This window comes from Andrena cerasifolii, chromosome 6, assembly GCF_050908995.1.
Source record: "Andrena cerasifolii isolate SP2316 chromosome 6, iyAndCera1_principal, whole genome shotgun sequence".
NCBI lineage: Eukaryota > Metazoa > Arthropoda > Insecta > Hymenoptera > Andrenidae > Andrena > Andrena cerasifolii.
Window position 1 is genome coordinate 6,195,116 of NC_135123.1, and position 13,978 is coordinate 6,209,093.

At 43.0% G+C, this 13,978-nt stretch overlaps 1 protein-coding gene across 5 annotated transcripts; it reads left to right on the forward strand.

The window, feature by feature from the left end:
* Positions 1-116: 116 nt before the first annotated feature.
* On the forward strand, positions 117-8,794 carry Sara (Smad anchor for receptor activation). Of its 5 annotated transcripts, none has more exons than XM_076813844.1 (13): positions 117-911; positions 1,054-3,312; positions 3,391-3,470; positions 4,403-4,580; positions 5,054-5,272; positions 5,352-5,474; positions 5,544-5,708; positions 5,773-5,932; positions 6,073-6,488; positions 6,570-6,813; positions 6,887-7,007; positions 7,089-7,277; positions 7,572-8,794. In XM_076813844.1, the coding sequence occupies exons 1-13, from the start codon at positions 854-856 to the stop codon at positions 7,725-7,727; spliced, it is 4,368 nt and encodes a 1,455-aa protein (XP_076669959.1). In that variant the 5' UTR covers positions 117-853; the 3' UTR covers positions 7,728-8,794. The 5 variants fall into 5 exon arrangements, with proteins under 5 accessions (XP_076669959.1, XP_076669961.1, XP_076669964.1 ...); XM_076813846.1 differs by having other exon boundaries at positions 5,081-5,272; XM_076813849.1 differs by having other exon boundaries at positions 4,466-4,580; positions 5,081-5,272.
* The last annotated feature ends 5,184 nt before the right edge of the window (positions 8,795-13,978 follow it).

Sequence of the window (13,978 nt, forward strand, 5' to 3'; positions counted from 1 at the left end):
AGATCCCTTCAGCCAATCGTGGGCTACGCATCGTTCATTCCCAAAGCCCACGTGACGTTAGATCCCGAAACGCACATCTTTTCCTTTGTTGTCACCCGAAGGATCAATCACCACCATAATAATTTGCCAATCAAAGAGACTTCGACCACTTGACAAACTACGCTCGACCCGGAATTTAAGTTGCCGATCGTAGGGAAGTCTTGTAACCAGGAATCGCTGAATCTTCTGTTTCACATCTGAATATTCTGTTTTAACCTGTGGAATATTCGCGTAAACGATTCGCACAGTGGATTTCCGAGTAATCGATCGATCGAGGGTACGAGTGTTACGAGGGTGAATCTCGATTTATCGATAGATTGGCTGATCGGTCGCACTCGCAAGCGGAATGACAGTTCCACGGGCGAGTGGCGTAGGAGGATGTACAAGCGTTCACTCCGCTGTCAATTAATCCACGTGACGGTCAAGGATCTACGGTTACTCCCTTGACTTTTAACTTTCGTTCTGCCAGGTGTTCCGCTCCATTCCGCCGATGTCACGGCTGCTTGCCATGGGTAACCGAGGGGGACCGACTGGCCAAGGCGCGCTTACTTACTGATACCTAACGAAACTGATTCGTAACCGCGGGATCAGATCTTCTCCGTGAGAAGCTTGTCGAAATGTCTGCTTGCTGACGTTCGATCGCCATTCGACGTCCTCTGTGCGAAATCGTCCTCAACGGGGCCGGGCGATCCTGAAACTGCGCCACAAACTGGCCCTTCACGGTCGCCGTTCATGGGATCGTGCTCTCTGCTACCTCGAATAGGAATGTTTATTAAGTCACCCTACGATTGTAGTAACTAACGCCAGCGACGCAATGGAAAAGTTTGCCGTCGATTTGGACAAAGTTCTCGACGATTTCGAATTTAACGAAGGTGAAATTCTTTTCTGCTTTTTTTTTTTCTTTTCGAATTTATGATAGTTTGCAGTGTTATGGTATTAAGGGAGCAAATGGTGATCAATAGCGCTCCGTTTTCTCAATCCGGTGTAGTTAACTTCAAGTTTCCTGTTTTTCAGATTGCGCGGAGCAAATAGCATCTGTTAATCCTTCGGCAAATAACGCGTCATCCTCTGCGATCAAATGTAATTTGGAGCCGTCGGGATTGAAGACTTATAATTACCTTCTGATAGAGTCTAGGAAGGCTAATAAGGAGTTCGATGTTTTATCGCCTGTGGAGAGGCACAAAGACTCGCAGCAGGCGAATGCGAGGGGTAAGTGCGTGAACGAGAAGAACATAACTCCCGATAGTCTTAATTATGGCAAAGAAGAGGCGGCTGTAGATAGTACGGATAGCGTGAATCATTTTTATACACAAGAGTGTGCCAGCGACAGTAAACTGATGCAAAAGCAGGCTGTTCCGCCTTACGACAGCGAGCAGGTTCCTCTGACAATATACAATGACATATCACAGAAGTTGATGCAGAAACAACAGAATGGTAGCAGTAGTCCAAAGATCGATAATAGGTACGATAAGAAATTGAATCAGTTTAATCTGAAGCCTAGCGTTAGCAATGTGTTCAGTAGCTTGAACGACTACATAAACGCTCCGCCTGGAAGCTCGGATTGCATTCACTCTGTACTGGACGAGCAGGAAATACAGTCCGACGTAGAGCACAAAGCTATTCGTTACGAAAGCGAAGCACTTCAGCTTATTCAAAGTACAGCCAAGGATGCTGATATATCTGTAATTATTAAGCAGGCGCCAGATGCGATTAGCGCGAGTAGAGAGACCTCCATTCCAGTCTATCAGAATCTCACAGTAGCGGCAACAGACCTGCCTGGTACGCTCGAAAGTAGCGTCGAAGAAGGTATTACAGAAAGTAGATACGCGACAGATTTCGAAGGTACACGAAATGAGACAGAATTGTCTAGAAATATTACTGCGATTCAGACGTACAGTGGGTTGCAGGGCAAAGCGGAAGTTGTAAATGAGATGGCGCATAATAAATACAATTTTGATAGCGTACATGAAAGTACCGATATCGCGAGTCAGGAAAATAATTTAGCAAAAGGAGAGGAATCTGCAATGCAGTTAGAAGAAAGTAATAGGAAGTTAGATATGGAAAGTTCTGGCTCGACCAATGAACATGAAAGTAGTTTAAATCCGGTGCACAAGCCTCTTGGGTTTAGTAACATTGATAATTTGTCGGAAGACGAATTGACCAGGTATTTAGCTGAATTAGAAGAGGAGGAGAAGCTAAACGAAGCGAGCAACAAGTACGAAGATGTTTCGATCTGTAAGTCGTATGAAGCTGCATTAGAAACCGCAGCGCAAAGTGCATCGCAAAATCAGAATGACAAAGATGAAGACGAAGTGCGGATGTTCAAAAATATGATTGCAGAATCTCCCAAAATGATACACAACGAGTTAAATGATGAAGCGGAAATTTCAGTGATTGATTATAAAAGCGAAGAGGCAGATAAAGGAGTACCAACTGAATTATTAGAGAAAGAAAGTGTGCAGCACGATGATTGGGAGAAAGAAGACAACCACAGTGATATTTTAGATAATACCAGTAGTAAAGAATTTATGTTATTGAATACAGATAAAGATGTTGAAGTAAAACACGAAGATACTCGTGTATTTTCAGAAAACGATGTTCCACAGCATTGTACGTACGATTTAAATATTACCCAGAGATCATTGAGTGGCGATGAAACGGAGGTACAGTTAAAGGAGCTAAAAGGGAACCCAGCGCAGTATAGCCAAGCTTGTGAATTGAAGATGCAAGGTACTACCGATAATGATTCTGATGAGAAAAATTCCGCGATGCCTGAAAGGCGAGTAGTAAACGATGAAACGAAGCATTCTGACGACACGGCGCCTCAATCTCTAGAAATCTCCACAAGATCGAATACGAGCGACACTAGCGAAGAATCAGAGAAGCCAGCACGTCCTCAGACTTTGGACATTGTTTTGCCAAACAACGAGCATCAGACGCTTGGTTCTACGAGTGATACGCTACTGGGTCCGGAACAATCAGAAATTGATGGTGCGAAAGAAGACCAAGGATCTTCCCCAGATATCGTAGACAATTCCTTGCCAGAGTCTAATTCAATTTTGGGAAAGCAACCTCCGTTCTGGGTCCCTGACAGCGATGCGCCCAGTTGTATGCTCTGCGATGTAAAGTTTACGGTACTCAAAAGACGACACCATTGTCGGGCATGCGGGAAGGTGTTGTGCAACAAATGTTGTAGTATGAAATATAAATTAGAGTATCAAGGGAATATTGACTCCCGCGTTTGCGTTTTCTGTTATCAGCTACTTACGAAAGGTACCTCTCATGATAAGATACCTTATTAATCATTAAGTATCGTATACATATATACGTAACAAAGGTTTTGCTTTTCAGCTGAAACAGAACAAGCCATAGGGGAGTGGTCTTCTCGTTATGCGACGTGCATGAGTAACAATGATATTAATTCACCCCAGGTATGTTGAACGCGAACTATTGTTACAAGACAAGAGATTGCTATTTCCTTTTTACGTATATCCCCCGTAAATTCCATTAGCAAGAATTAACATCTCACGACCTCATGTTGCTACATTGAACATGAAACGGTAGTAGTTTGTTGCATTTATTTCATTTTGATGTGGTGTTGAATTATTACTTTCAATTGCAAATTAGATACCCACCCGAGAAATTCTATTACAGTCTTATTTAATATAAAACGTTTAGTAGTTCCTCGTTTACCGAATCGTAAGTTCCTCTCGCAAGAAATACGTTTCTAACACGAGGAGAAATTTCTGTTTCTATTTTATAAGTAACAGCGACACATTTTTTATGGGATCTTCAAGCGAATGCATCATAAATTAAGCATAAGGAGAATCTGTTCCTTCTTAAATTTATTTAAATGTTAGCGTAAGTGTAACAACCACCTATAACAACTTGTTGAATACTTCTGTCCTAGTACTCCAAATTAATTTGTAGATGAACGTAGATCCGAGACATGAACATCTTTCTGAAATTACGAGGCAAAAATGATTTGCGTTACTTAAAGATTACAGCTTAAAGTTCTGAGAATGACAAATTTGTAATAGCATGTTTGATATGTTTGTATTCTGTTTGTTTCGTTTCTGTATGCGTCATAGACATTTCTTCGTTATTTTCTCTCGCATATTAATCTACGTGTTGCGAATATAAGGCATGTTTCTTTAACCGTAGCGTTATTTGCGAAAAAATGATTTGCCTGCTTTATGTTTTAATCGCAGCGAGCGTCCAGTAAACACAGAAGAGTTTCTCTCATCGTTGCGCCACATTGTAAACTTGGCATGAGGATCTGTACAATTCTATATACGCGATCTGTGTTTACTGGATAGAGAAATAAATGTGAATGTTAGGAGTATTCGACAAATGGTTATAGGGAAGACAGCCTAATCCAAATAATCCCATGGAGTACTGTTCAACTATACCACCCTTGCAACAGTTAGCTGGTGGACTGCCGCCACCACCTACAGTCATGGTACCAGTCGGAGTTCTTAAAAGGGAAGGTGGTACAAAGAACCGGCCAGAAGTTTCAAAGTCCGTTATGTTCAGCGATGGTAGGTAAAAATTCCACGCAACATTCTAACAAGCGTATCAATTTAATGTAAACAGAGTAAAAACATACGACTAGAAAGTTAATCTTAAGCAGATATATATATACTTGCAGTCAGCTGTTTCAGTTTCTGGATGTTTGACAAGCATGCGATTGATTTGGTTATAAAGCTTACTTCTGTTTAACTGTTGAAGCCTACGTTTAACGTTATTAACGGCTTCTCAAGAATGCTATATTTCTGTGAACCTATGACTCTAATATTGTACGCCACTGTGTCTCTACGCTGTGATCCTACACTACAATCTCTACCTAACACACCTTACGTTATACTCTTTGGTTGTTTGAGTTGAAGTTACATTTCCACATCTGGTGCATCGGTATCTTTTATTCTTTCGCCTCCCCGAGACGTTTAAACCTGTCACTGGCCCCGTTCCCTCCTGTTTGTTTTGGTTTTATGCACCTCTAACTAAAACACAGGAATAAGGCCTGGCTGTGACCTGACAGAGCTAGACATGTCCTGGGACTCGAAATCGCTGTACCGGAAGTCAGGGAACAAGAGGATACCGACGCCTGGTTCATCCGTGCCGAGTACTTCAGTGAAGAGGCAGAACCTGCCACGCTTGGACCCCAACACCGAATGCTTCGTGCCCCAGGATTCCAGTGCCCTGCCACCGACTGTAACGATACACAAAGGACGTGAGTAATGGATGTGTTAATTAAGCAATAGTCTCTTGCTAACGTTACATTATACAAGTTACTTAATCTCACCAAGCAGAAGTATCTTACCACGCCGTGACGGACGAGGGACTTCTCTACAAGACGTTGAGAAACGAATGCGAGCCTCCTGTCATGTTCGCAGTGAATCGGAATCTCTATGCCTACGTGAAGATACTGAATCGTAAGTAGAAGTCGGAAACAACTGGGAGTACCAGCTCGATGAAGCTTACTGACAAATTCGTTATTTAAGTGAACTGCTGCATAAATAAAACCTGTTGGAACGTCACGTCGAAGGGATTAGCCTGCGTTGGGCAAGACGAAGTTATATTGTTAGTCGAAGTGCTGCCCGATGAGTGCCGGGTGCCAAAGGACCTACTCATCTTCATTAACCAGTTATACCTTGAAGCTATCAAAGGTATTGCCTGCCAAAGCATTCTGATGCCAATTTGCAATACAATCGAATAAATATTTCAATTCAGGGAACACTGTATCCGAGTTGGGATTCTCGATATACCAGGGAGGGAATCTTTTGGGTTCCCGAGAGCACGCAGGATTTCTCTTCATACGGCAAACCTTGCAGTGCTTGCAGAAGGTCGTGTTACCCCCTGCGCCCTATCTGTTCGGTCTCCTGGTTCACAGGTTTGTGTTCGTTAAGGGTGCGACGAAGGCAGTGGTGCACTCAGGATTTAATCTTGGAGGGTGCCGAGTTGAAGGGATAATTTTAATGCAAATTCAATAAAATTCATAAGGATTCTAATGTGTGCGTTTGATCTCTTTAGGTGGGAAACCCCGTGGGCCAAGGTGTTTCCGCTGCGCCTTGTTCTCCGCCTTGGAGCCGAATACCGCTACTACCCTTGCCCGCTGTTCTCCGTTCGGTTTCGAGACGCGTTGTACTTCGAGATAGGTCACACGGTGATGAAAGTGCTGGCGGATTTCAGGAACTTCGGGTACACGTTGCCAGGCGTGAGAGGCCTGGCCATTCACCTGAGGAACAGGATGACAGACGTGATGCTCCCGAAGAACCGCTACGACCAAGTGATAAAGGGCTTGAACAATTCCAACGACCACGTGCTGGCGTACGCCTCGAATTTCAGTATATCGGCCGACTCGCATTTAGTCTGCATTCAAACGAACACGGGCGACGAGAGCAGTTATCAGACGCAGGCGATCAGTATCAACAATAAGCCCAGAACAGGTGTATAGTTGATGATTAACGTTGTAAAAGTCCTTAGGCGAATTGCAGAATGCTAATTGGTCCATCTTTCTGTCGGTTCAGTAACGGGAACGAGCTTCATCGTCATTAACGGCGCGTTGAAGTCGTCGATGGGTCTGTCAGCGAAGTCCAGCATAGTGGAGGATGGACTGATGGTTGAAATCATGCCGGAGAAGATGGAGGCATTGAAGGCAGCCCTGAAGAACATGCAGGACTTCTCCATCGGGTGCGGGCGGCAAGGAGCGCCCGAGCCGGACGAGACAGTGAACATAAAATGGGTCGATAACGATGTGCAGTTCAATTTAGGGTGAATCTGGCAATTTAAACACTAATTATTCGCGATTAATATGTAGATACTAGGATGAATTGTCTGTTTTCAGAGTTAAGAGTCCCATCGACGCGCAACCAATGGACGGCATTCCATCGATTAGAGTGCACAATGGCACTGACTACAAGGGAACAAGTAGATTCATTCGCTGGACCGAAGTGTTTATAATCAAGGTATATTGAATAACAACTGCTCCTGCTTTTGCTGTTAGCTTTACCTATCAACAGCTACGAATGATTATGACTTTAAACAAGTGCGCTGGGAATCATTTCTGTTTAAAGTCCGATGACCACCCGACCGGTGTGCACGATCCAGTGGATATAAATAAATTATCTGGCAACATAGCGAAAGCGACGTGTACAGCTCTGGTGAAGCTGCTGGATCTTCTAGCCACTGCTGGTTTAACCAAGCTTGGGGTCAGGACGACCATCCATCCTGATAATGTGAGTTAGCAATGACACGAGACTAAACGAAGAGGTGTAACATTCCTTAACAGTTTTCTCTACTAGAAAAGCTATCGAATTATGCAACTCGGATGGTCTTAGGACTGCGCCATAGGTGTTATCAGTTTAGAATAGTTCCGTAACCCCTTGCCGTACTTTGACGAGTCCAACTCGTGATAACAATTTCGGAGCAAACATGAACATCACGAGTCAGACTCGTGGAATTCAGTTATTGGTAGGGCAGGGGGTTAATTGAAAGGGAGAATCTAATGAAGTTCTGTGTAACGATACTAGGTTGGTTACGAAGCTGGTAGCGAGGGCATGAAATTGCCACCGATCTACATGAACAGCCTGGACAACGAATTGATCCAGGTTCTGCATAAAGCAGCCCAAAGCAGTCAGGATACGCATACCGTGCTTGAATTAATCTTTTACATCCTCGACGATTGAAGCTTGTCCCCATTTGCCCCTCTGCACTGTCACGGGGCGGTGTCTAGACAGAGAAAGACCCACGGCATTTCTACGCTGGAGGTGTACAATTATTAAGAAACCGGTGGGAGTTGAACACAGATGTCTCGAGACGTGGAGGAAATATTTTATATCCGTGTTACTAACCACCTACGTAAGAGAACACAGAAGCGCTTATAAAGTATATCGAATCGTGTCCATTAATGTTAGAACAACGCTACTAACACGCAAATAGGAATTAGTGATCGCTAAGTGGAAGAGCATTGTGAAACTTGGAGCCAGGCGATCGAATTTCCTTTCAGTTTACGTTAGCTTCGGTAACTTTGGGTTCTGGGGATCGAATCGAGTTCGCGATCGTCTCTTTTACTTGGCAGGTGATTTCAGACCTTTTGTATGTACCTTGTATGTGAATATGAATTTTATAACGAGGAAGGCTCGACGAGAAACACGGCGTCATTTATTAATCACATTATAATTATGTAAATACGTTCGTTCTGCTGTTATCCGTGTAATATTTGTATAATGATAGTTTATAGCACTTTTTCGAGGAGAAAGTATTACAAGCGTTAACAGAATATAAATAAACAGGCTTTTGTTAATCTCATCGTGTTTAAAAATGACGAGCTTCTCCGATGGACAACCACGGAGGATGAAGGGAACTTTCCGCGCACCGTAATCCACATAATCGACATGTAAATGTTAATACTTCTAATGGAACACCCGAGGAACGAAATGCGTGTACTTAAGGGGTGCAAAATTCTACTTCTCGTTGCTTGCACTGTAAGATATGTAAAAATAAATTCGTATATGCGCTGAGAGGCATGTAAGAGGAGCTCTGTATTTACTTCTGTGAAAGTTTCCTGGAAGGATGCAGCAGGCACGGGGAAGAAGCATAATCACAATAAACTGAATTGCTCGCAAGGGATTGTACATACTAGATGTAGAGAATTCAATTTATTAATGTAAAATTCAGCTCAAGCTATGGCGAACGCTAAGATTTGTAATTTAATGGAAATTGGAGATCTAAATAAAATTATTGTGTGGGTGAACAGGTGAACATTTACATTAGTGATCCTCTATGGAGTGACCGGAACAACGTTTATCGTCGCTGATTGGTTGCCGCGATTTTGGAGCAAAAGCGGAAGTAGAGAAAGAAACTGTAAGAAAAGAAAGAGACAGAAATACTGATAGAAAGAGACAGAGAGAGAGAGAGAAATACTGATAGAAAGAGATAGATATGTTTATTTCCTGCTTTGCTCCAAGATGGCCACGGTTATACCGATCACTCCCTAGAGGATCACTAATTTACATGAACTTATTGCGCCTTACCTGTATCTAAAAGTGAAAACAAACACATTTCATGGAAAATTTAAATCCTTTAATTTTTCTACAATGCCCGTAAGGTAAGTGGGGCCCTCGGTGCCCTGTAATACCGATATTCCGAATAAAAGCAGAAAACAGAAATGTTAATAGGGACACAGAATAATAGTGGAGGTTGACCGAGAAGCGAGTGAGAGAGAAAGGAAGGCAAGCCACTAACTTTGGTTATGCAAGCCTGATACTTTGGAGCTCCTGGTAGCAGGAGAGCGTGATGCAAGGAGGTGGCGATTAAAGCACATTAGAGGGAGAAGGCATGCTGTTTAGAAAAGGACAGAGATACACAGAATGGAAGGGACGATGAAATTTAGTTCAGCCTTCCGCCGCTACGAGCCGCTAGCATTCGCGAGTCCTGAATGAATTTTTAAAACGCTTTTTTGAGCAATAAATAAACAATTTTGTTGCTAAAAATGATTGCTTAATAACTTCCAGAGCCTCTACTTGGTAGAGTCTACTATAACCTCAAATCGCAAATAAAGAAATTGTATGTTTGCGCACATAACCTCATTTTTCCGTGCATTCGTTGAACATGGATTAATTATCTATTTTCTAGGAATGATTTATGAACTTTTAGCCCGGAGAATTCAAGTATTTTTAGGTCAATAAAAGCGTTTTGTGACTTAAACGATAGCCAGAGCAGGGGGGCCAAGCTTCCCTCTTACGAAAGTTGAAGCAGAGTTTGTAGCGCCTCCTACCAATGAGGTGCGTACTAAACTGTGAATGTGTGAATTGGTGTGAATCGGGACGTATGTGTATGTGTATACGTGTAATGTACCGTTTACTTTAAAACCTGTCCACGGATCGTCGCGCCAGCGACACGTATGCAGCAGATAGGAGGATAAACATTGAAATTGAATATTTCTTCTTTTCTTAGGAAAAGAAAATATATTCAATTGCTTTGTATATCCTTCTATCTGCTGCATACGCGTCACTGACGCGACAATCCATGGTCAGACGGCCTTAGAAAGGGTAAACCAGGGAAAGTGAGGACACTTCCTCGTGTCTGCGCCAAACATTTCTAAATGACGACGGTCGTCATGGTAACATTTCACCAACGTCGAAAGGTTGTGTGTCGTGCTCACTGATACACGTAGGTATGTGTGTGTGATGTACCTAGCGCCTCCTACCAATACGGTGCTAACTAAACGGGAAAACTTCAGCCAAACAAAGACGGCTTGGTCCCCCTGGGTGGCACAGAACCTTCCTTAAAATGTAGGCCTATCTTACCTACGCTTTGTCTAAATCTATATCTTCTTTTTGGTAAAAGAAGAATTTGGTCCCCTGCTACGGAAAGACTGTAAGAATGACGCATAACACCTCTAGGGCCGGTATGAACGTGACGCGGTAGTCAGACTGTCCATTTTCCCAATTTTTGATAACCACAAACCGAACCAACAAATTTGCTCATGAAGAATCACCACTAACATATCGAATTGACAAGCTGTGTATTTAAAAGCAGTCTAGCACACCACTTTTACCTGTCACATCGCTTATCGTTTCGACGTTGTGAAAACGAGTATTAAGATTCGAATCGTTTATTTTATTATTACGTTTAAAAAAAAAGGAAAGAAGATACAATAAACAAAAGTTCCTTAAAATAATGCAAGGAAATGTGAAAAGAATAAAATAATGTTGAGAAGGAAGTTGATGTATTCAACATCTTGTACTGATGTCGATAATTCCAATTATACTTGTTATAAAGTAATTATGTATAAGGATTGTGCAGGTGTGAAATAAAAAAATTTCATAAATTTAACCGAGAATACCTCGTCCGTGGTCGCATTCAACTTTATCGATACAGAATCGTTTACGGGAGCACAGACGAGGTATAGGATAGACCTATCAACCAATGCATTTTTCTGTCACCGGTTTGGGGGAGTCCTAGAACCACCTTACCATTTTTGTGTCGCATGCAACGTTACCGATGAAGCCTCGAAACAGATTGTAACGCTACGTGTGGTAGGAATTAGAATTCAAGAAGTCAGTCGAAACCCGCGATTTACAAATGATTCTGTTAGAGTAACAATTTAAAGATCGTTTTATAAACGTATTCCGTGCAACGACCGAGAAAGAAGGATCGCAACAAAACAAGAACACATACGCCTTTTAACCTTGCTATTCTATTCAGGTTTATTTAACGCCAAACAAATTTATTTAACATAAAAATTTATATAAACAACAACATTATTTGTGGAAGACATGTGTTCATGAGTTCAAAATCATCGAAGAAATCGACGAAATGAAATAAATCACGCAAAACCATCGAAGAAATGCATGAAATAGAATAAATCATGTAAAACCATCGAAGAAATACCTACCTGAAAGAGAATAAAATTCTGATTAGATGTCTAGACCGAACCAAACTCACTGAATGTAAGTTTCGCTCGATCTGGACCCTTAAACTAGATCGTAGGCTTTAGCTTGATATCGTTTTGCAAGTCGCAATGCTTGAGAAACGTTACCAAGGAACCGGGCACACCAACGCGGAGGTACCTACGAAAGTGACCCATCCCGAAACAAACACCGATCCCATCCACCCTCCATTTCAATAAACTCATCGCGTCCGTCATTGCTTGCAATGAGGGAAACGATGATTTGACTCTACTATTAGTGACAACCGCGAACGCGAAAGCGAAATCGAAAGAGAGATAGACTGACGATTATCGTCGATCTCTCTGCACTTATACAAGGTACTCGTATTCTACATTCTACAGCATGCATGCAAGAACATCTTAGCTAGCTACCAAGCTAGCATAATTCTAGGCCCTCTCTAGGGCCCACGAGCTAGGCCCTCTCTAGGGCCCATGACTAGGACCCTCTCTAGGGCCTATGCCGAAGGCCCTCTCTAGGGCCCATGACTAGGACCCTCTCTAGGGCCCATGATTAGGACCCTCTCTAGGGCCCACGAGCTAGGCCCTCTCTAGGGCCCATGACTAGGACCCTCTCTAGGGCCTATGCCGAAGGCCCTCTCTAGGGCCCCTGTTCTGGGCCCTCTCTAGGGCCCACAAGCTAGGTCCTTTCTAGGACCTAAAATACCAAGCAGCTGAAAATTGAAGCTAATCGAAAATTTTACTTTACTTTCGCGATGAAAAAGCAATTAGAGCACCGGTGCTCTGGACAAATTTCCGATACGCAAAAGGTTGATTTTACTTTCGCGACGAAAAATCAACACGAGCTTCCGTGCTCTGTATAAATCATAGATCCGCAAAAATTTGACTGTAAATTCGCGGTAATAAAACTCTACACAAGAGCCGCGGCGCTCTTGAAAATATATGGACGCGAAAAAAGCGTGGACTCTACGATCGCATTACCGGCGACCATAAAAGATCTTGCTGGAATGCAAGATTGCTAGGAAGACTAGTTTCATTGAGACCCATTTAAAAAAATTTCGCGGTGACTCTACTTGACTCGATCGATCCGATTATTTTACGAATTATTATTAATCGATATAAAATTGTAAGAATCGCGAGCAACAATTGTATTGGTTTATCTATTATTTTTATTTTGAGACAGACACATGCATGTCACTATCTACGAGTACCTTGTATGGTCAGCTCTATCGATGCTGCTCTTTCGAACACACATGCATAACGTTTAGTGGCGCATCTTATATAATTGGCATTTTTTTCGGGAACATTTCTATGATATTTCGTGAATATGGTTTAGAAAAGGACCACGCCATAAGGCTACTGCCTAGACGCCCTAGACCATATTCGCGAAATATTGCATAAGAGTTCCCCAAACGAATACCGACCATGTGAAAAGGGCCTCTGCATGTCGTGCATTTGTGTTGGAACGGCCAGAATCGAAAGAGCTAAGTAGCTGTACTACATGCACCCCCATTCAAAGAATTATAAAATGACTCACCGTTCGCTGTCATCATCGGTACTGCATCTCTGCAAACTCGTAACCCTCTGACCAGCATCCCTGAGACCAGCTCCCCTCTGATCACCATCCGTCTGACCAGCATCCCTCTGACCAGCAGCTCCCAGACGAGCACCCCTCAACTCAGCCCCAGCTTAGCTCTCAACGTTGCAGCTGCAGTTGGACTCGTGCATGACTCTACTTTCGCGGTGAAAAAGTTATTAGAGCACCGGTGCTCTCGACTAGCTTTACTTGCGCAAAAACACTGACTCTACGATCGCATTACGGGCGATCACAAACACTATAACTCAAACCGACAATTTATATTTAAACAGCAACTTTTAGCGCTCCTGTTTATTAAACGCGCACATTTCATCTATTTCACATTTCATCTATTTCACATTCCTTAGTTTCTGAATGTGTTTTTGTTGGGTAAGGTCTTTTTGCATGCATTATGTAGGAAGCTTATCCTACCAAATGCATTGCGTGCCTTAGGTATGATGCTTTTCCTTCCAAAATGCACGCACAAAGATTACGACCCACTTATACAAGGTACTCGTATTCTACATTCTACGGCATGCATACAAGTACATCTTAGCTAGCTACCAAGCTAGCATAATTCTAGGCCCTCTCTAGGGCCCACGAGCTAGGCCCTCTCTAGGGCCCATGACTAGGACCCTCTCTAGGGCCTATGCCGAAGGCCCTCTCTAGGGCCCATGACTAGGACCCTCTCTAGGGCCCATGATTAGGACCCTCTCTAGGGCCCACGAGCTAGGCCCTCTCTAGGGCCCATGACTAGGACCCTCTCTAGGGCCTATGCCGAAGGCCCTCTCTAGGGCCCCTGTTCTGGGCCCTCTCTAGGGCCCACAAGCTAGGTCCTTTCTAGGACCTAGAATACCAAGCAGCTGAAAATTGAAGCTAATCGAAAATTTTACTTTACTTTCGCGATGAAAAAGCAATTAGAGCACCGGTGCTCTGGACAAATTTCCGAT

Coding starts and splice junctions, on each gene's coding strand:
- Sara (XM_076813844.1), top strand. CDS start 854: ATGGAAAAGTTTGCCGTCGATTTGGACAAAGTTCTCGACGATTTCGAA. Junction 4,581..5,053: donor GTCCGTTATGTTCAGCGATG/GTAGGTAAAAAT, acceptor ACTAAAACACAG/GAATAAGGCCTGGCTGTGAC. Junction 6,814..6,886: donor GATGTGCAGTTCAATTTAGG/GTGAATCTGGCA, acceptor GTCTGTTTTCAG/AGTTAAGAGTCCCATCGACG.